The sequence below is a fragment of the Hyaena hyaena genome, unplaced genomic scaffold (genome assembly GCF_003009895.1).
Source record: "Hyaena hyaena isolate Hyena2069 unplaced genomic scaffold, ASM300989v1 scaffold_1207, whole genome shotgun sequence".
NCBI classification, from domain to species: domain Eukaryota; kingdom Metazoa; phylum Chordata; class Mammalia; order Carnivora; family Hyaenidae; genus Hyaena; species Hyaena hyaena.
Window position 1 is genome coordinate 305,113 of NW_024081838.1, and position 23,549 is coordinate 328,661.

General features: G+C 38.7%; 1 protein-coding gene across 1 annotated transcript in view; it reads left to right on the forward strand.

Annotated features, from left to right (window-relative positions):
• Positions 1-23,549, forward strand: part of CPED1 (cadherin like and PC-esterase domain containing 1) — a 282,813-nt gene that overhangs the window by 230,044 nt on the left and 29,220 nt on the right. The window contains exons 16-19 of the mRNA XM_039222864.1: positions 331-448; positions 6,961-7,097; positions 22,598-22,818; positions 23,075-23,176. Of these exons, the coding sequence (XP_039078795.1) occupies positions 331-448; positions 6,961-7,097; positions 22,598-22,818; positions 23,075-23,176 (578 nt within the window). The remainder of the gene's footprint in view (positions 1-330; positions 449-6,960; positions 7,098-22,597; positions 22,819-23,074; positions 23,177-23,549) is intronic.

The following is a 23,549-nucleotide window of genomic DNA, read 5'->3' on the forward strand; positions in this document are numbered from 1 at the left end:
AATCAACAACACAAATATGTTTTTAAAGTAAAACTTGCATCCTTTTCTTTAAAAACTGATCGAGCAATAATAATGTCAGTGACAGTGTTAATGCAATAATGAATATTAACGCCAAAATAAAGATTAAATTGCCATTTGAATTTATATTAATCCCTCAATGCAAGTAGTTACTTCTAATACAAACAACTACTAATAAGCCAATACCATGAGAAGGTAAGCAATTGCTCCTTTTTATCTGTAAAGTTTATTTGGTACAAAAAAGTCTTATTCTTGATATTTCATTACTATCGGTCATGTTAATTACAGTTAATTTCTATCATTTTAATGCAGGATTGTGGTTTGCTGATTCACCCAGAGGAAGCCTGTGGGTTACAGCCTGTTTCCTCTGACTACATTGAAGCCATTTCACAGCCTGAACTAAAGATCTGTCCATCCGGCGACACAAAAGGTGACTATTACCTCAGATATCACTTCACTTAAAAAAAAATTCTTTGATATTTTTTTTTAAGTATATGCTTAAAAAAACTCATATGCATGAGTATATGCTTATTTAAACTATCCTTATACAAAAAAAATCAAGGTACTATAGGACTTTTTCATTAGTATGAACTGTAACACATGTAATTCATGCATTATCTTAAGATGTGAAATTTTTTGATTAATCAGTTGCTTTTCTCTTCACCCTCTGCTTTTTGCCTCGTGAATCCATATTCATCTACAGATATCAGCCGAAAAGTTACTTGTACCAGAAAGCCTTTCTTAAGCCTCTGATTTGTTTCTTTATTATACATTTTCATAGTACTCTGTGCTTTTCTTCCATGCCAGTTTCCACAAATATTTCAATGCTAAGTATGTAATTAATTCTTTGATGTCAGTCTTCCCAGATTGTCAACTGCACAAGGACAGAGAGTCTGACTTGTTCACACTATCAATTCACTTAGCACTATAATTTCTACATGGTGCGTAGATTATGTGAGCCAAAGAACTGCCTAGTTTTAAATCATTTACTTTAATTGAAAAATAATCCAAGAGAATGATGGCTCATGTCTCGCATATATTGAGCATTAATAGAAGCAGGAGAATCACAATGCAAAATTGGAACTACAGTGTTGAATGCTGCTTGATTCTAGAACAGACCTGGAATGAGACATCTTGGTCCACTGTCCACTTTCCCTGTATCTCTCCTTCCTCAGCCCTCTTCTTTCAGTGGAGACTAGTGGGAGCAGTCCAAAGGTGGGGACCAAAAATGCCTCCAAAATGATAAGAGGAACAGGGAGTATCTTCTCTGAGATTCCTAGTTGCCCATCTGGCCTCATGACCCCAAGTCTCCCTTCATCTAAAAAGTCTAAGAAAACACTCAGGAGCTTTTCTACCCTTGCCGTGAACTTCACACCACAACTTGAATGGGAAATGAGTTTCACAAATGAGCAGTACAAATTGCAATTTGGCATGCACAGTTAACAAGCGTGGGCATATCCCTGTTCTTGAACATGTGTTATAAATAATAAATTACAGTCGCTGCATAGGGAGGGATTTACCCATTATGACATGTCAGGTGGTATGATTTATGATTCTCAGCTAAATGAGATATATACTCTCACATACAAAGGAGACACCCATGTGTCTAGTTTAGGATTTTTTTTATCGGATGACATTTTATGAGAATCATAAAACAACTTAATTCTGTTCCTCCTATTGAACCAAGTCAAAAGTTCATCAACATAAAGTTGAAGATACGGTACTGAGATTCCTCAAGAAGTAGTATCTTTTTCTGTTCATTAAATTTGCTGTAACTTTTGCCAGGCCCTGTCATGAAGCTGTCTCCATGCCTGGTCCTTAACAGGAGAGGCTGCCTTTGAATAGGGACCTTCTGGTCACTTGAGTAGCCAGACTTCTTTAGAGAAGACCCCAAAGTTGACTCCCCAGTCAAGCCCATGTCCCTTAGCCTGACAATACCAGGCCTTGTAATCTGACCCTTCTAGGCCCCCATAATCTGGCCCTTCCTCTCCCCCACCTCCTCCCAGTCTCCTGGTTTCACTTCAAGCCCATAATGCTGCTGCAGGGCTCCACACCCCTGTCCCTGCTGTCCTCTTCTCCTAAAAGTCTTCTCATCTTGGTCCAATTCTCCCGACGCTGTATTCTCCTCTCCAGGAAGCCTCTTCTTACCACCCCACCCTCTGATTAGCTTCTCTGCTGTGCTCTCAGAATACTTGAGGCACATGTCTACCATAGCACTTACTTCATTGTGTTTCAAGTGTTTAATTTCTCTCTCTTTCTCCAATCAGTAGTGTTCAAAGTGAATTGATGCATCTGAGTAAGGGGATGGAGTGGCATGGAAAAGTCTCCAAGATGAAGCCAGTAAAGATTAAAATATATACATTTATGTCTGTCTATCATTCTTATTTTTGTTGTATAACAAACAATACATCAATATAGGAGTATAGATACATACACGACAGTGGGTGTGTATTAATATAGTGAACGTGTCTTAGCAGTTAGTTTTTAACGATGACTGACCTAGATTGTATGTTTGTCCAGAGCAGAGATTGTCCATTAGTCATCATTCAGTGTCTAAGATGATTTAAAAATGATTGCTCAACTAAAGCCAAGATCCAAGCCCTCCTCCTTTCCACGGAAGACTGTGAGCAGTCAGGGCACAATCCACCAGGGGTACCTGCTCCACCCTTATGGTCCTAAAGATCTAAAGATTCCAAACAAAAGAGTGAGATCATGAAGAACAGTTTGCAAGAATGAATTTTTTGTTGCCAGAGATGATTTCCTCCCGTGATGGTGGGACTCCCTCCTGCTGAAAGAAGTTGTCAAGGTGGACAACATTGGGAGGAAGTTTATTTAGGAACTCCAACCTTAACTTGCATGGCCATAGATTAGTTCTGAAATCTTATTTTCACAGCACATTACAATTATTTAGCAGAACAGGATTTGTTTTTTCATCTTGCCAATGAAATGATGGTCTACATGTCTTTTCAATAACACTAGCTAATATCATTTTGCGTGACTTGTTTTTGTTTTTTTAAGTTGATTTTTAGCCTTTAGAAAATAATCTAACTATAAGACACAGCCTAAGAATAAAAGTTTTTGCTTAAGAAAGAGAAAATAATTCTAATCTGGAGAAAGAAGAAATTTATACAATGATTTTTGAATGCTAATTACCTTGGAGGAAAATAACTCCAAATGCATTTTATGATATATCAATAAAAAATTTTATCATATTTTATTTGTAGCAAGGGAATATGACAGCTTATACTTGAGTAGTTCTAATGTTGAAAATATGATGTATTTTTTTCTTCTTAAGTGAAAATTACTTTATTTTATAACAGTATAGAGTCAGGAATTAGTGCTATCTATATGATTTTACATCTCACTATGGCCCTAAGTCACAGAGTTGAATTTCTTTGTGTCAGCCAATCTGACTCATTTGATGGCTGAAATCTAACTTGCATTAAATATAAAGCTATAATTATAAACCAAATAACTTCTCCCAAAAGTGGTATTTATTCCTCAGAATGTCATTCCCTAAAACATATGTCATTCTCTATTTCAGAAATCACAGCTTTGATTCATTCAGTGTTTAAATATATAACATAGAATTTATGTCTCTCTTTTTGAAATTTTAGTTAAGAGCTGGTATCATTTAAAATATCAAGAAACTCTAGTCTTGCAGATGTTATACAGATGTCTAATTCAAGCAGTGTTACTAAATCACAATAAAAAAAGGGGGAGACATTTTAAACCAATACAAAAATGCAAAGAGTTATGACTGTATAAATATATAGTAGTATGAACCATTGGGGCCAAGATTTCAGAGACCCAATCAGGAGTCCTTTTGAAGTGCATGAGATTTTATGCCCACAAACTAATGGTACCCATATTTGGATTTTTGTGCATGCAATTGGCCACTTATTTCTTCAGCTTTAGAAACAAATGGCCAAAGAAGACCTCAGCTTGTACAAAATTAGCTGTCAGCAAGGTTAGAGGGGGAGAGAATGTCTGGAGAGAGGATGTGTGTGCCCTTAAGTACTCAAGGATCTGATGAAAACAGAGACCTTCAAAATATTAAATACAATCTCATTAGCAGAAACACATTTATGTCCCTAACATACCACCATCCTATTAGAAAGAAAATTAACAATCTTTTTTTAAACATCGTTTCCATCAACACATGAACCCACTAACTAAATTCAGCTTTGTAAAATAAGGAAATTCATTAAAACAACCTGTATGTGGGCTTCCCTATAAGTGCTACCAAAGAGACCGTTGGGCCATATTTCATTTTCAACTGATGATTTTGTGCTGACCTAGCCGAACATGACAAAAGGATCAGAAAATTGGAGACTCCAAGACCTCAGTCTTGGGCCAACCTGTCGTTAACAGCATCATCCCATTTCTATCATTTAATTCTTGGGACCTCAGTTTACCTCATCTGGAAGAGAGGAGGGTGGACACAAGATCTAAAGCCAATTCTAACTCCATTCAAGAGGATGCCTACTGGACACAAATCTTCGTGAAGATGTGAAGATCTGAAGGAATTGGTTATTGATTACAAACCCTGTGTTCCAGGGCACAGTTAGAATTAGAAGCAAGTTATATTCTAAATGAAAACCACGGAAAAATTACAAGATGGAAGTGGATGGAGAAACAAGCATTTTTGAGGATAGTCTTCATTTTGTCATTCAAAACCCAGCACCTCTCCATCCCCTAGTAGCACTGCTGGAAATGCCTTTTACTGAGCAGACCTTTTTCTCTCCTATGTATAATCTTTTGTGGAGGCCACTTACTTCTTCAGTCCCTATTGTCAGGGCTGACTTGTCAACTGACCCCAAAGTAATATCCATTCCATTTTTCCAAATCTTATCTATCCAGAAGACTTGATTACATTACACAGGCTCCGTGACAATTCTGACCTCCATGATGCTTTCTTTATTCTGAACTACCATGGCTCACTTAAGGTGGGGGTGGAGGAGTAACATATAGTCACTCATTGCTGGGTAGCTGGCACTCTGGCAGGTGCCATATATATATTTTCCTCATAGAGAGAATATTAAGTAATTTTTTCAAGTTAAACAGTGGTTCGCAACTGTGGCTGCATATTGGAATCACCTGAAAGACATTTAAAAAACACCGCTCCCTGAGTTCCATACCCAGTGGTTCTGATTAAATTGGTCCAACATATGATCTGAGCATGGGGATTTTAAAAAGCTTTTTAGGTGACTCTAACACGCAGTGTTAAGGTCCACAGAGCGAGCTGGAGGCAGAGCTCAGGTGTGTGTTTGTCTCTAGAGCCCAGATTCTTTCGTATCACACAGATATTTTTACTCAACTATGCCTTTTCTTATGTTGTCACTATTTTACATGTATAAATTGTAACTCTCTAACCTGATTATAAATTTTTGAGGTCTGGCATTGTAGTTAAGAGGCTTAAATATGTTAATATATGAAAGTGCTCAGAATATCCCCAACCTCTGGCAGGTGCTATGAAACATTAACTATTTTTTTTAATTATTATATTTTAACATCAACAGCACCTACCATCTTGTAGGGTAGATACTTCAATAATACATTAGGTTAAGATCCTCCCAGAGAGTACTATTTTCTTTCAAATCACCCAGTTCTCTCTTAATATACCCACACATTTTCTTTCCTTTTCTGTGATCAACTAGCAGGCCATAACTAAACCTCCTCTCATATTTTATTATTTCTAACTATTTCCACAAACATTCACACAATTCTGACATCCTTGAGGTCACGTAATGTAAGTGCACTGTATTCATTGCCCAAAAGTAGAGAGATTCTTCCCACTAATGTCACACCAGATACTTTTGTTAGCAGAACCACAAATCAAGGCCAGAATGGACAAAGTTGTTCATTTTTTTTTTCTTTATAACTCAAAAAGTAGCTGGGAATATTTGGCTCCTCGATGTTTTCAAGAGAAACATCTAGTGGTAACATAAGCAAGACCTTTAGGGTAGAGCATGTGATTGTTGGAGACATCAGGCATTCTCCACAAAAGATATAAATAACCACTCTGTATTCAGTGTTCTGGTTCAAACTCCATTTCTGAAAAGATGAAGAAGGAAAAAACAAAAAGAATCATTTCTTGATTTTTTTCTAATTGTTAATCAACTCACACTAAAAGCTGAAGCATTTTGAATACATAACTTTACCACTAAAGTCGAAAAGATCTTAATGCATTGAGAATATCCATTTACTTATAAACATTTACTAAAGCTTGTGACCTACTTTGTGTCTGAAGTCAGCTAGTACCAAAGATAAATATGATATTGTAATTATGCTGGGTATATTAAATGCATTATCTCACTCAATCTTCCCATCAACCGTGTGAGAAGAACAGTACATACCTCATCTAAGATCTGAAGAAATGAAGGCAACAAGACTAGTAAGAGCTGAAGAGATTCACACTAAAAAGGTCACCGATCAAATTAAAAGCAATAACTAGTTTTCAAAATAGCAAATTATCAGTATATTGAAGTAATTCTCTTATGCCTTGACCTTCTTGAAAGCAGGGAATAGATCTTTTTTGGATTGCTAAGCCAAGCATGTATTAGGCTAATAAAGATTAGTGGTCAATTGCCTCAATGTCAGTGACTTCCCATCTACTTTGTTTCTATTAAGTGCCTAGAGTACTATTTAAAAATAAGTAAAAATTGCATAGTACCCAATCACTTAGTTTTTTGTAAGGATGCAGTTTCACAGAGCAGGACCATACTTGACTTCAGCATGGACTGTGTTCTTCCAGAACATTTGTACCTGTTGCAGTTCTGTTTGCTTGGCAGGGGGGCATGTGTCGCTCCACAGATTTATGCAAGAGTAGTCTTCTCACTGTGATATTTATAATGCTGTTCCATAACTGAATTCTAAAGTAGCTTGCAAGCTGTAATTTCACTAGTAGAATCTGAACAAAGGTTTTGCTGTCTATTCCAGGCCAGTGGATCGTGCCTTGCCTTAGCTGCTCAGACAACAGGACCTGTGACTGGAGAGAGATAACATGGCAGCCTCAGAACTGCCAATACGGTGTTCTAACTAAGCCTCAACTCCAGCGGTGCCTGGGGGGAAGGAAGGTAGGTTCCGGATCTGGCAGGGCAAGCCTTTAATTTCCCACACCTGCATCACCAAAAGCCACACTGTTGTATTCAGCAGACCAATTCCCGCTCTCCTCCTTTGCAGAGGATAACTAATTGAAGGCAGTTTGGCTCTTGGAATCATGGGTAAATGTTATCGTAGGAGAGCCTTAATGATTCTTGCTCAGAATGCTCAATTATTTCCAAATAAGTCTACTTGACAGATGGAGGATATTAAAGTCATGTCCTGTGCTGACCCAATTCCATGCTGGTTTTTCTCAGCACAAGTTGGTAAGCGCTTGCCACGTCAGCTGACAGATGGCAGTTCAGAGCAGCTGGCCCAGTCAGCTGCAGCTCTCGCAGGGCGCTGCGGTGACGGCGGACGGCCGCAGCTCGCTTGCGCAGGCACTAAATTGTTCTTGCATGTAAGACTCACTTCTGTCGCAGCTTACTGAGTGCATGACACACTAACCTTCCTGATCTTCTTTCACATTCCCGGGCAGGTCTCAAACGGACCTCACTAGGCTGCCTTTCCTTTAGTGAGGCTTCTAAGCTGATTGTTGGACATGCAGTGTCTTCTTATAGGCGCGCTCTGAGTAGGTAGATTCCGGCAGAGCCCTTGGACGTGCGAACTGGGCACATAGACTGAGATGCTTGATTAACGTGAAGTAAGTAATTCTTACCCAGATCTTCAAAGTACTTTTTATTAGCTGGACATTTCCTTACAAACTGTTTGTAAGCTCTCACATATGGGAAGACTGACTTCCAAATTGATTTTTTTTTTTTAAGTTCTATTAATGCAAAAGGAAAAGAGCACTGGAACGAATGTATGCCAGTTTTGCAGATTAGGCCTATGTTCAGACTTTCTATTAGCAAATAATTTAAAAAGAATGACGGGGGTGAGGGGCAGGACCGGCGGATGGACATCTTCACGGTGATTCCAATGCAAGTACACCAATTTTCATGACTGAGAGTATCTCTAAAGATAAAGCATTAGTATTAGTTACTTTTAAAAAGGAAAAAGGGCGGAGGGGGGTACCTGGGTGGTTTAGTTGGTTAAGCGACTGACTTCACCTCTGGTCATGAGCTCATGGTTCTTGAGTTCGAACCCCGCGTCAGGCTCTGTGCTGACAACTCGGAACCTGAGGCCTGCTACAGATTCCCTGTCTCCCTCTCTCTCTCTCTGCCCCTCCCCTGTTCATGTACTGTCTCTTTCTCAAAAATAAATAAGCATTTCTTAAAAATTTTTAAAATAAAAAGGAAAGAGAAGAAACCCAACATTTAGACATTTATTGTCAGTTAATATTATTATTAACTGAGAGTTGATTGCGTGCAGGGAACTGTGTGCTGCTAATTTTCATACCTTACATCTGACCAAACTGTAAGCTTCATGAGGACAAGGAACATGTCTGAATCACTGACAACCGCTCTGCCTAGCACAACTTTTTAATATGTAATAGTCACTTAACAGGTATTTGTAAACAAATAGGTTAAAATCTGTTTATTTCAAATCACAAATCTGTGAGGTAGATATTGTATCTGTTTTCTACTTAAGAAATTTAAAGCTCAGAGAGGTTGAGTAATTATTCCATGATCACACATGTATGTGTGGCCACTACTCTGGCATTTTTAACTGCCAACTTCGATAACTCAACATCCACATCTTAGAAATGCAGGGCTGGAAGCAATGAAAATAGTTGTTGCTGTAACAGTCAGATTTCTCTAAACTTTTCCAGAATACTGTTCCGACCTCAGAATTTAGAACACTCAGGAAAATTCCAAGATGTCACAGTCTATTAACCTGAAAGGCAGTAGATGTTCATTTAAGTTCATAACTAAATTCCATGGCTTTTGACATGACACATATTGTTTCCTGGGCTCATTTTCTTCCTCTGTAAAAGAAAAGAAGCCTACATGATCTAATCCTATGCTGTAGATTAATCATCTTTGGAGAAAGCTAAAAGCCTTTCTCCTTGTCTTAAAATATCATAGACTGGGTGGCTTAAGCACAGATGTTCATATCCCATAGTTCTGGAGGCTGAGATATCTGAGACCTGGAGGCCAGCAGGGGTGGGTTCTGATGAGAGTTTCTTCCTAGCTTCCTTCCATTGGCTGCCTTTCTGCTGTCCTCACAGGGCAGAGAGCTCTAGTCTCCTCTTCTTCCAAGGACACTAATCCCATCATGGAGGCCCCACCCGCATGTCCTCATCTAAACCTAATTACCTTACAAATGTTCCACCTCCTAATACCATCACTCAAAGGGGTAGGATTTCGGCACATAAATAAACTGGTAGCAGGGCGGGGAGGGGGGTGGTAGAGACAAATGATAAGTCTTTGCTAATTTCAAGGTTGATTATTACTACAAAGTAATGATAAGAAAAAAAGGAAGATCCCTTTTTCTGCCTGTTTGGGAGAGAGAACAGTTGCAGACTCTGAAAATAAACCCGATGTGCAGATTAGGTGCTCCTGGCAGAGACCAGCTGGCTGGCTGCTTAGCAGTGAGGGCTTCTCTTAGAGATTCTCTTAGTCCCGAGGCCCCATTCAGACCTTCGTGCTCAGAACTCCAATTCATGAGTACACTGGCTTGGTTCTCAGAGTCTGACTTGTTTACCAGGATGCTAACGTATTCCATGCACAACAAGGGAGCATTGTACATTCTTAGCAGAGGAGTGACACAGCCAGAATTAGAAACATCATTCTGCAGCAGTATGGAGACTGCCTATGGGGAGGAGGAAACAGGTGCTAGGGAAGCAGAGGCTGTTTCATGGAAAAATTCCATCATGCAACATTGACAAGTCAAAGAAAGTATAGATTCTAAGTATAGATTTCTAAAGAAGTACTGATTTAAAGATAGTATATATTCTATAGTATATGTAGAGAATAGTGCCACTGATGTAAAAACTAATACACACTTGCAAAAATGCCTATATACACAGAAAATTTGGGGGAATAACACAGTTAAGAATGATTACATAGGAGTGCACCTGAGTGGCTCAGTCAGTTGAGTGTCCGATTCTTGATTTTGGCTCAGGTCACAGTCATACGTCATGAGATCGAGACCTGTGAAAGGCTCAGCGCTGAACACAGAACATCTGGATCTCTGCCTCTCTCCCCAGCTCTGTCTCTCTCAACAACAACAACAACAAAATGAATGATTACATAAGTGAAGGAGAGTCAGAGAAGGACAGGGTGGTGCCGGGACCAGCTACATATTTTGCAAGACCCAGGGCAAAATGAAAATGCAGGAGCCTGCATTCAAAATTACTAAGATGCCCAAGAAGGCAACTGCAGAGCAATGGCACTAGCACAGACCCTCCCGCTGCACAGACTCCGTGCAACACCCAGGCCACATGCCCATGAAGCCAGCTCAGGTAGCAGAACATGTTTGGTGAAGGATGAAGAGGTCTTTTAAAATACCTGTCTGATTTTCTTTCTTTTTTTTTTTTTTTACAATGTGTACATATTTTTTAATCAAAAAATCTCTGTTTTAGAATTTAAATCAGAACTAGGGCAGAGGCAGTGGAAATGCAAAGGAGAGAGACCCTGAGAAAGAAATTTTATGTTCACGAGCATAGCATCTGGTAATAAAGAGACAAACGCATGCCCACATACTCTACCCAGCACAGACATAACTGCAAGAACACTCACAGTTATCACTATCAAATAGCACTTATTTTAAGAAGACTCTATTTGTGCATAGAAGTACATTAGCAAAAAGTTTTCCCAGTACATTGATTTCTCATTCTTCATGAGAAAAACTATAAATACACAAAGAATCTTGAAACTCTTTCATTACTAAACTAAGACAATGAATTCTCATCCTATCCAGAATTTTTTTCTCTATTCCAAAGATAAATACATGTTAAGGGATACCAATTATGCCTTAAAAAATAGAAAAACAAATAACATAAATATTTTGTTTTCTTAACACCTTATATACTGACATCTGGGGAGGCTCACTTTCTACTATGTCAAACATTCAAAAGAAGCACTTTATTTGAGTGACATTATACAGAAATGCACTTCACCCGTGCCTAAGGACAGCAAGGTCAGGGAGTGGTAGGAACTGCAGACCTACAATCAGGAAGCCTGCATTAACTATAGTTCCGATCCCATCCAAGTGATTTTGTATTCATCAGTTGCATCAGATTAACTCTCCTGCCCCACATCAGAAACCTTGCAATATCTGTTATCCCTAACACATTACCAGAGTAGAGTCTAGTCACGTGATTGCTTAAAGATAAGCTCACAATACTTTTTATATTTTTTGTGATGCTCCACTGTTCATTCACTCATCTAGCTTTTGTTGAGCTCAGAATCTGTTCACGGGACATACAAACGTGATCCTCCAAACAGCTAAATTTCTAGTAGAAGGAAACACATGAGAGAAGCAATTGTTTCAACATAGCATGATAACTGTAAAGGTAGAAGGAAGCTCAGAGGCTGGCACCTGACCTGTCCTCGAGGTTCTGGAAAAGTTTGTAAAAGGAAAGTGCCGACGCAAGGCAGTGGTGGTAGTTAATGGGCAATCTACCAAAGACATTACTTTGAAGTAGTTTAACTGAACTGGGGGAGAAAGAAAAAAGGATCTTCCTTTCTTCTCCTAAAAGAATCTGCAGGCAGGGGCACCTGGGTGCCTCAGTCAGTTAAGCATCTGACTCTCAGTTTTGGCTCAGGTTATGATTTCACAGTTTCTTGAGTTCGAGCCCCACATTAGGCTCTGTGCTGACAGTGTGGAGCCTGCTTGGGATCCTCTCTCTCTCTATCTCTCTCTCTGCCGCTCCTTTGCTCATGTTATCTCTCTTTCTCTCAAAATAAGTAAATTTTAAAAAGTTAAAAAAAAAAAGAAAAGAAAAAGAATCTGCAGGGAGAGTTCTATCACTCAAGCCTAGTGCCTTCTTTGATTTCTCTTGGATTGGAGAGAACAGGCGATGGGCAGAGGAGCCCAAGTTTCTCAGTTTTCAGTGTATTGCAACCTATGCTTCTTTGATCACATAAATTGGGGACATACCTAAACATGCAAATTCTAATGGTGGAGCAGCCTTACTAACCTGAAGACTGTCAATCAATATGTAACTCACACTCTTTACAATGAGAAGCCAAGTTTCACTGTTGCCGTGAGTAGGTAGTGCAAATGTTGCTCCACAAAAAGACAGAACTTTAAGTCCTAATCAAGGCAAACTTCAGCTTTTGGGGATGCATTAAATGGAATTATTTTTCTCTAAAGAATCAGATTTAAATGCCATAGAATTTGACTGGGCTCATGAGAGGTATTAGAAAGCTAGGCCTTCTAGCATTCTGCTTTCTTTAGAATCTCTAAGTGCTCATTTCCCTCAGTTGGATTTCCTTATGTTGTTATTATGACCTTTACCATCTTTTTACTACTGTTTTACACTGATGAATGCAAGGCTACATTTGGAAATATATGCCCACCTGTGGGGAAGAGACAAGACACAAATCAATTGAGACTTAAAAAGGGGTTCAAGTTTCCAATAACTTTGACCAGGAACCCCACAGTGCCTAGTGGCACGTGAGTAGGACTGTACCTTGTGTAGTCTGTCATTTGCCCTCACTACAGTGATGTAAACGGGGTTATCTCTGGAGAAAAGATAAAGATTTCTCCTCCAAGCGTTTGTATCCCATTTCTAGGTCATACTTGTTGGTGTATGGAGGATAGTAAATGTGGGACTCCTTTTAAACTCTAAACTTATCCAAATACAAGTTATTTCATGTGTAGGCTTTTATATATATGTATAGGTTTTGTGTTGTATAACTGTGTTGGGTCAAAGCAAAATCAGTTGAAAAATATAAGCCAAGTGTTCAGTTACACTGTCACACATTTCTCTAAATAGATACCTACCTCTTACCTAATAAGCTCTGAATGGAACACCCATATAAAAATTTATCAGAGCATAACTCTGTAATCACAGTGCAAAATTTATAGGAACTTTATTGGAAATATGATAATCAAATCTACAATTGAAAAAACTTAGGAGCCAGACCATTGACTTAAAAAAACTTAAGAGCCAGACTGAATTAAACAAGCCCTTATTTTGTTTGTCAGTTGAAAACATAGCTCTGAATTTAAAACAGTAATAAAACTGTTTAACACTGAGAGAAGAGTGCAATGAAGAAAGGGAAATATAAAAAGGCAGTATTTACTGGAAGTACTTAAATTCAGCTGTTAAAACAGGAAATGTAACTTACATCTTTAAGTAATATTTGCAAGTTAAGTAGTGTCTTGGACTTAAAGGTGTTTAAATTTTTGAAGTGTGGCTAATTTATAATAATATGTTCTGACTAATATGTGAGTTCCATTATAGTTACACAATTCTTGTTACTTGTCAGTTTCAATATAAAAGGAAGGATGAAAGGGAAGGAAATCACCTCATTCTCACCAGAGAAAGATGGCTTATCCATAATGCCCATAATCCAGATGGAACAGCAATATAGATAAATAATTTTGTTCTGAGCAGCTAGATCTACATGTAGGTGATATTGCTTAGCTGTTTGTTCCCCCCCACTTTTTTCCCCCAAATTTTATGTATTTGAGGGTGATTTGCCTAAATGGCAATTAACATGTGTTCTTGACCTCAAAAAGCAATTTGATTGGTTATCTACAGCCAATTTAAGCAAAATGCATCATTGGAAAACATTTGTTGTAAGCATATTTCACAGAGAGATGCTTTGCTGAGCTAGATTTTCATCACCCCTAAATACCATTAGCCATCTGATCAGTCTTAGCCTCATATTAGAACTGGATGACCCCTTGCTTCATTTAGAAATGAATATTTATCTTATGAAAGCAGTGGTACTCAATCACATGCTCATCAGAATTGCTGTGGAGCTTTCTAAATAGGTGGGCTATGGTTGACCCTGGACTAGATGTAATAAGTAAAATGACCCTTTACCTCATTGTCATTTCCTTAATTACCTATGAGAGAGCACTCTGATAATCAGGCATTGCCTAGATTAATGGAAAAGTAGCTTCTATTGCATTCTTACACAACTTCACCTCCTGAAAAGTTTCAGTGAGTTCCTGTTAGCTGGGTTGAGTCCTGTCTTGGCATCTACATGCATTCTGTTGGCTCTGAAGAAATATCCCTATTTCTGAGAATACTGAAGAGAGAACCTATGCAAGAGGGAAGAGAAGAAGGATGGAAATTATTTAAGATCAAGGGTTTTTTTCCTTGTCTATTGATTCTACATATATCCAAATTATTTTTCAGCCTCAACAAATCAGGAGACTCTGAAAAGCTAACAAGTTCCAGACATTCTACTGCCTTTATATTGACTCAACCAGATACCCACCAATACTTTTCTTTCCATTTCTTTATAACTTGCTTTGCTAATCATGTCCTTGTTACTTTTGAGGACTCTGCAGAAAGGACACAATGGAGTATATAATATCTGCATGTTTAAGTATCACCATTGCTAGTTTCTTTCATTCATGATTAATGAAATGAAAACCATTTTATTTTATATTTCTGTCAAAATTCTCAAATTCTGGCTGCATATTCACTAATATGAAAACTAATACTAATACTGTTACTGATACTAATGATACTTCTTGCTATTATTTGTCTCACGGAATGGATTTTTCTTAGAAGTATTTTTATACATCATGTGGATTATAAATTTAGCCTTTCATATGTTTCATACTTTTGCTACTTCACATGTTGAAAAATCTGAATTTAGGTTTTGGGTTTTTTTCCTCAGAAAGACAGTATGTAGGAAAAAGTGGTAAAGACCAGCTACGTGTTGATCAAACTCATTTCCTCCTCTTCCTGGCAAATGTACCTTGACTACATTTCTCAGTCTCCCTTGAGATTAGGTGCTGACAAAGATATAAGAGATCTGTATGATGAAAACTATAGAAAACTTATGAAGGAAATTAAAGAAGACACAAAGAAATGGAAAAACATTCCATGCTCATGGGTCAGAAGAATAAATATTGTTAAAATGTCATTACTACCCAAAGCAGTCTACACATTCAATGCAATCCCAATCAAAATTGCACCAGCATACTTCTCAAAACTAGAACAAACTATCCTAAAATTTGTATGGAACCACAAAAGACCCCGAATAGCCAAGATAATAATATTGAAGAAAACCAAAACGGGAGGCATCACCATCCCAGACTTTAGCCTCTACTGCAAAGCTGTCATCATCAAGACAGTATGGTATTGGCACAAAAACAGACACATAGGCCAATGGAATAGAATAGAGAACTCAGAATCGGACCCACAAATGTATGGCCAACTAATCTTTGACAAAGCGGGAAAGGGTATCCAATGGAAAAAATACAGTCTCTTTAACAGATGGTGATGGGAGAACTGGACAGCAACATGCAGAAGAATGAAACTAGATCATTTTCTCACACCATACACAAAAATAAACTCAAAATGGATAAAGGACCTGAATGTGAGACAGGAAACCATCAAAACCCTAGAGGAGAAAGCAGGAAACAACCTCCCTGACCTCCACTGCAGCACTTTCTTACTTGTCACATCCCCAAAGGCAAGGGAATCAAGAGCAAAAATGAACTCTTGGGACCTCATCAAGATAAAAAGCTTCTGCACAGCCAAGGAAACAATCCATAAAACTAATCGGCAACTGACAGAATGGGAAAAGAGAGTTGCAAATGACATATCAGATAAAGGACTAGTATCCAAAATCTATAAGGAACTCCCCAAACTCCACACCCACCCGAAAAACAAATAATCCAGTGAAGAAATGGGCATAAGACATGAACAGACACTTCTCCAAAGAGGACATCCAGATGGCCAACAGGCACATGAAATGATGTTCAGCATCCCTCATCATCAGGGAAATACAAACCAAAACCACACTGAGATACCACCTCTCCCCATTCAGAGTGGCTAAAATGAACAAATCAGGAGACTGCAGATGCTGGCGATGTTGTGGAGAAATAGGCACTCTCCTACACTGTTGGTGGGAATGTAAAGTGGTGCAGCTCCTCTGGAAAACAGTGTGGAGGTTCCTCAAAAAATTAACCATAGAACTCCCCTAGGACCCAGAAATAGCACTGCTAAGAATTTACCCAAGGGATACAGGAGTGCTGATGCATAGGGGCATGTACCCCAATGTTCATAGAAGCACTCTCAACAATAGCCAAAACATGGAAAGAGCCTAAGTGTCCATCAACTGACTTATGGATCAAGAAGATATGGTTTATCTATACAATGGAATACTACATGGCAAAGAGAAAGAATGAAATCTGGCCATTTGTAGCAAAGTGGATGGAACTCGAGGGTGTTCTGCTGAGCAAAATAAGTCCAGAAGAGAAGGACAGATACCATGTTTGCTCATATAGGTGGATTAGGAGGAACTTAACAGAGGACCATGGGGGAGAAGAAGGAGAAAAATAATTGGGGAGAGGGAGGGAGGCAAACCATGAGAGACTCTTGCATGCTGAGAACAAACTGAGGGCTGATGGGGTGGGGTAGAGGGGAAGGGGGGTGATGGAAATGAGGGAGGGCACTTGTTGAGATGAGCACTGGGTGTTATATGTAAACCAACTTGACAATAAACTATTTAAGAAAAAAAAAGGAAATTAAGTGCTGCCATATGACTGAGTTCTAACCAATGGAATGTGTGAACAGCAGTGACGTGCCCAGCTGCCAAGGTGGGACCATACAATACCTGGCAGCTCTGTACTCCTCTCAGCTGGATATAGGTGCCAGCAAAGCCCTTTGAAGCTATAACCGAAGCAAGCACAGTCTAATCACTCTGCGACACTGCCGCTACCCCATACATACACCTGCCTCCAACCACCTGGATTGTTTTCCTGAGGGAGAAATAAACTTCATTTGTGTTCAGGCCATTTTACCTCTCAGGGCTCTATTTGTTATAGTACATAGCCTGTCCCACCTAGTATAAGGACTATATAATAAAGAAATGAAGATGAAGACAATTAAACTGTGCCATGTGTTTTTAATGAGATGACTTTTTAAAAGGCCCCAGGCTTTAACAGAGCCTAGGAACATAAGTGCTTCCGGGTCCTCTGGTCCACGATGGTATGAAAAAGAGGAGGAAAATGCCAGCCCCTATAACCCTTTCAGTGACGCACTGCCTCCTGAGTCTCAGGAATATGAAAGTTACAAAATTCCTCTGAACACATCTTTGTCGCCCATTGATGTGCTGAGGTCCGTCCTCTCAGGACACATCCAGACACAGATGCTTCTGCTTCTTTCCAGAGCCCACCCTGATGGAGGCAGGCTCCCCTCTTGCACTGCAGAACCCGAGAAGACACGCTGCATGGGAAAGTGCCATTCAATCTTGGAATAAAGTTGCGACTGGAATCCGAAATATGATTCACATGATTCCTGTGCTGGGTTTATTGAACGGATATTTAAGCCATTGTTTCACAAAAGTTTAAGCTGATTGTTTTCATGGGAATTTTCAAACTGTTTTTAGACAGCATGCACTTACTGTTACTGCTGCCACTGTTGCCACTTTTGTGTTCTATTATTGTCATAAAAAGCCAATATCTTGTTCATTTTAGGTAACAGAATAAGCTGTCATATCTCCAGTTGCAAACTAATCACAGTTAACTTTCCAGGACCTTTTCTACACATCCACATGCATTAGTTTTACAGACAAAAAAAAAAAAAAAAGCAGCCATTATTTATATTATGATTGTAATTAGCTTTTTACAAAAGTTAACTGAAATCTTCCCCATTACAATGTATCCATATTACGATATCACTGTTAAAAGAGGAAAAAAATTTAAGTGTATGATTATAGCTTAATATAAGCAATCTGGCAGACATTTATACTGCTTCCAGTTTATTTTGCTTTTAAAATATATTTTAATAGACATCCTTAAATATTTCCTAAAAGTGGAATTCCTTAAAATTGCCAATTTATACACACAACAGCGGTTTCCATTTATCCATTTAACACATGAGAACCGACTTTTATGCCAGGAACTCTTCTGAAACTTGGGATTCAACAGTTGAAAGATGATAAAAACTCCCCCTCATGATCCTGACATAGTCATCCATGATAGGGGTTCATTTCCCTGAATTCATAAGATGTTGGGGCTTTTAAAATCTTTGCTACTTTGGTAGGGGAAAAATGAGCTGTTTTTATGTTTTATTGTTGACATGGATTATTTTTATAATTGCTTACCGGTTATTTGTATTTAATGATCACCTTTGTTTTCTTCAATTGCCTATGCCAATCAATACCTGTGCGTGCTAGTGTAAGGCAATAATATTCATGGAACAGAAAAGTTATTTGAAAATTGTAAGGCCTGATATGAATATTTGTTATGATAATTTAGACCTTTTAAAGATGACCTTTAAAAAAAATTTAAAAAAAAATAAAGTTGACCTTTAATACAAATAATCTACAAATTTATTTTTTTTTAATTCCTCAATAGAATGATCTAAAAGATATACAGATTGAGGGTACCTGGGTGGCTATGTCAGTTAAACATCTATCTCTTGATTTCAGCTCAGGTCATGATCTCATAGTTTGTGAGATCAAGCCCTGCATTGGGCTTACATGCTGGAGCCTGCTTGGAATTCTCTCTTCTCTCTTTCCCTTCCCCTGCTAGCCTGCGTACACTCATGCTTTCTCTCTCTCAAAAATAAATAAGCATTTTTTTAAAAAGAAAATAAAACATATAAAGATTGAATATTAGCCATGTAACTGAGAAAAAAAAACCCACTCTATTTCCTGATGTTATTTTTAAATTGCACATGTGTACTTAAAAGAGCTGACCTTTTGAGGTTAGAAATCTTTTAGTTAGGAATACCAATCAACCTCTTATGAAACCTGCTTCCCCTACAGCATAGGCAATCTTAAAATCACAACTGTATTTTCATTTTAATTACAATTTAATCATTTGTATCTGTCATGAATAGAAAGGCAATGGGAGAAAATAATTCTCTAGAAAATATTCTTCCCAGAGTACTGTCCACTAGACTTGATAAACGCTGTCTAGATATTTGCAATTTATTTTTTGTAATGTTCATTTATTTTTTAGAGAGAGAGAGAAAGCAAGGGAGGAGCAGAGAGAGAGGGAGACAGAATCCCAAGCAGGCTTCGCACTGTCAGCTCAGAGCCCAACATGGAGCTCAAATTCAGGAACTGTGAGATCATGACCTGAGCCAAAACCATGAACTGGACTCTCAACCAACTGAGCCACCCAAGTGCCCCTAGATATTTGCAACTTAGAACTTGTTTTGGAGATGATGGTGGTGAGGCTTCCTACCCCATCCATACAGCCGTTGTTGGTCACTAGGAAGGGATGGAGATGTGAGGGACTCCAGTTTCACTGACAACCCTCTGCATCCTGCGGGGGAAGAGGGGGTTGTATAGCAAGGTTTGCTGTGATTTAGTAATTCCTCATCTTCTCTGACATTCTCTCTAAAAAAGTTTATGAATTTATGGGGGCTAGCAGTGCATTGCAAAGCACACTGACTACGTTCAAAAACGCTCTGTGCCCTTCCTATGCCTTAATGCCTGCTCACTTTGTATGATCACTGTGTGCCAAGAATAAGATAGGTATTAAAATCTCATCAAAGTTATCAAAAGTGGTGCTTATTATTTTCCCCATTTTACACATAAGAGAATGAACCTTCAGAGGGGTCATATAATTTTTCTATAACTGCCTAGTTAATAAATAACTGTACCTAAGAACCTTGACCCTTAACTCTTTTTGCTTTAACATTTTTGGTGGGCTGTATCTTTGTATAATCCCGCAGAAAAGACCAAATATCTAGAGTGTGCTTCTCTCAATAGCATGCAGCTACTCTGATTTTCCTAAACCTCTGTATCTCTCTCTGTAGCCCACAATACAGACACCCAGTGATCCTACTGGCTGCCTGGCAACCCATAGGAGGGATTCCGACATCATATTATACTGAAAAGAACCTATCAGGAAAACCTGTAGTGGCAATTTAGTTTAAAAGCTGATCTTGGGGCGCCAGGGTGACTCAGTTTTTTAAACACCTGACTCTTGATTTCAGTTCAGGTCATGATCTGGTTGATAGGATCAAGCCCGGGTTGGGGTCTGCCCTGACAACGAGGAGTCTGCTCAGGATTCTCTCTTTCCTTCTCTCTGCCCCTCCCCTTGTCACTCAGGCACTCTCTCTTCCTCTCTCTCTCAAAATAAATAAAAAACTTCTTTAAAAAGCTGATCTTAAAGGCCTTTTACTGGTGTTAAGAGCTGAAATGTATTCCTGCCCAACCAAATTCATATGTTGAAGTCCTAACTCCCAATACCTCAGAATATGACTGCATTTGAAGGTAAGGCCTTTAAAGAGGCAATGAGGTAAAATAAGGTCTAATGGGTGGGCCTTCATCCAATGTGAGTGGTGTCCTCACCAGAAGAGGATATTAGGACACAGACACAGAGAGGAAAGACCATGTGAAGACACAGAGAGTAGATGACCATCTACAACACAAGAAGAAAGGCCCTCGAAAGAAGTCACCCATACAAATACCTTGATCTTGGACTTCCAGCCTCCAGAGTTGTGAGAAAATGAATCTCTGTTACATAAGCCACCGAGCCTGTGACACTGTTATGGCAGCTCCAGCAAACTAATACAGATGGGGCTGGATAATTACTAGTACTGTGTCTGAAATTAAGAGCTTTCCTGATATTCAAAGTTCCCATTTTAAAACTCAGAAATCCAGACCAGAAAGCCAAATAGTTACAGGTACAATCTGGTAAGAAGAATTTCAAATGATTTCACAAGTTATTTAATCATACTGAAATTTTATTGCCCCTAAAGAACTTCACCAAGAGGATCAGTGACTGGGGCCTTGGCATCTTCTGTTACTCAGTTCAGGTTGATGTTGCTTATGGTGTTTGACTGGAGGGCAAATCAGAGACGTTTTGGGCATTTCGTCACACAGCTGATTGGATACATTTACCATAGAAAGAACAAACCTTTGCAGATTCTCACCCAATTTGCTGTGCATGGATAAATACAGTAGTGCTCGAGAAGTGACAGCAATGACTGCTGTTGAAATCAGAGGAAAATATGTGCATGGCTAATGGAAAGAGAAATCTCAACACAGAGAGGGAAAACTGAAGACTGAAATAAATCTGTTCAAAGACCTTAAAAAGGACTGTCTCTAACAAACTCCCTTTGGCTTTCAAGTCAATAAATATTTTTAAAGTGCATGCATGGTAGTATGGGGGAAATTAGAATTTAGAAATTAACCCTGACTCTGACCTCAAATACTTCTTGATACGATATGAGAAAAAAGACATAGACACAAATAGCCATAATTTCATGTAGTCTTTGATAACATCTGTCATGGAAATTAAAAATGTAATGAAATCACAGAGGACAGACAAGGTCATTGGACAAGCTGGCGCACTGGACAAGACCCACTGGGAGAGACGTTTGTTTCGGGTCTGGAGGTTGTATAGCGTTTACACAGGTGGGGTGGCAAAGGGAGGAGCTTTCTAGACAGGCAGATTAGCACAAAGAGAAACAGATGTTGTGGAGTGCAAATCATGTTCAGTGAAAAAGTGGGAATCTTCCATGACGGGAAGCATTGAGAGGATGGGGCCATTGACCTTGCACTTGGAGTTAAAGGGCCGAGGCTTGAGTCCTGTGTGCCCCATATACTAGATTTATGACCTCAATCTCCTTGAGCCTCAAATTCCTCACCTGTGAAATGGAAATAATGACTCAAGCCTCACAATTATGAAGATTAGAAGTGAGTCCCCTGTGTGAACTCTCTACCCAGCAGTCTGATATGCAACAAAAATTTAGCAAATGTTGACTGCACCTAAGTAACATAGGCTTGATTTTATAGAAAATGGAGAGCCAATAAGGTTTTTGAGCATGAAAGTAAGATGACCAGAAGTAGGCCTTTGGAAATTTATCCCTGTAACACTGTGTGTGTAGAATGAATTCAAAGGCAGCCATTAGCACAGATTTGAGGTGATGGGAACCTGAAGGAGAGCCGCACATGGGGGAATGTGAAAGAGGTGATGAGTATAAGTGTTTCTGGGACATAGGCTGCTGTTCAGAAACTCATGTTCCAGTTCTGTGGCTCTTTTCTCAAGTAGTGGCATGACTTTTACTGAGCTATTTAAGCTCAGTGGATCCCCAGTTTTCTCATCTATAAAACAAAGAGGTTGGAAAAATCTTACAGCACTAGAATACTTCATACCTATTTGAAGCAATAAAATTTGTGAAGCTGATTATATGGGAAGGCAAACAGCATAAGGGAGGTAGAGAAACTAATGGTAACATAAAGCAAAAAGCTTTAAACATGAGTTAGCGGGTTGGTGGCCAGTATCATTACTAGGAATGTGGAAGAGAAGAAAATAAACCGGTTTGGGGGAGAATATGAGGGATGTCATTTCTAACAGTTGAAAGGGCTTTTTTTCAAAGAATTAGACTTGTGGTTTTATGAGTCTTCAAGAAATACTTATTTTATTTTATCTCTCATCCTGTAAACATTAGATTTGAAAGCAAATATTTTTCTTTAATGTACAGATTCTTTTCATTGGAGATTCAACCAACAGAGGAATAATGTACTATCTGATCGAAAGACTAAATGAAACCTTGCAAGAATGGCAGAAGGTGCACGGCACAAAATTCTACCACAATGTCAATGGTGGGAAGACTTTGATCAGTTATTCCTACTATCCGCAGTTCTGGATAAGCCCTTCACTGAGACCAACATTTGAAAAAGCACTTGAACATCTCTTGCAAAGGTACAATGGAACGCTTATGTAAGGCACAATGCCACAATGTACTGATGTTTTACTAGCGGTCACAACGGCTCACTGTATATCAAATGTGCTGAAAAGCTTAAATGCCAAGTAATATGGCTGAAAATGAGTTGGAAACGACAAGGGGGTCCTGTGATCAGGATGCTAGATATGGTTCAGTGAAATGTGAGGCACTGCTGTTAAAATGTTTACCATCTGTTTCAAGGCAACATGTGTTGTTTTCCTTCCTGGATTTCAGATCACGTCCCCTGGAGAATACAGGCCAGACAGTATTGGTCGTTGGTGGTGTTCAGTGGCTTAATTCCAATCACCTGCAAATTATTCACAAGGTTTTGAAGAGGTAGGTTCCTGCAGTAATAATTGTCATACGTATTCTAGTTAAAAAGAAAAGTCACCCTTGATGTGACTAAATTTCATCAAAATTTTATTTAAAGAGCAGTTTGTAATTTAGAATGACATACTTGAAGTTTAGTTTAAAATGTTTCAAAATACTTTTGTCTCCAATCACAGGATGGCTCTTCAGTATCCAAATTTGTATTTACTAGAGCTAAAAACATGCCCACTGACACATAAAACTCTATCCACAAAAAAAACCCTAAAATATATCAACTTTATGAGAATTTAGTCTTCTATGCCAATTATCACATTCTAAAAGAATTCCAGTGTACTTATTTATGTAAGCACATAATCTAGAAATGTAATCAAAGTTTATG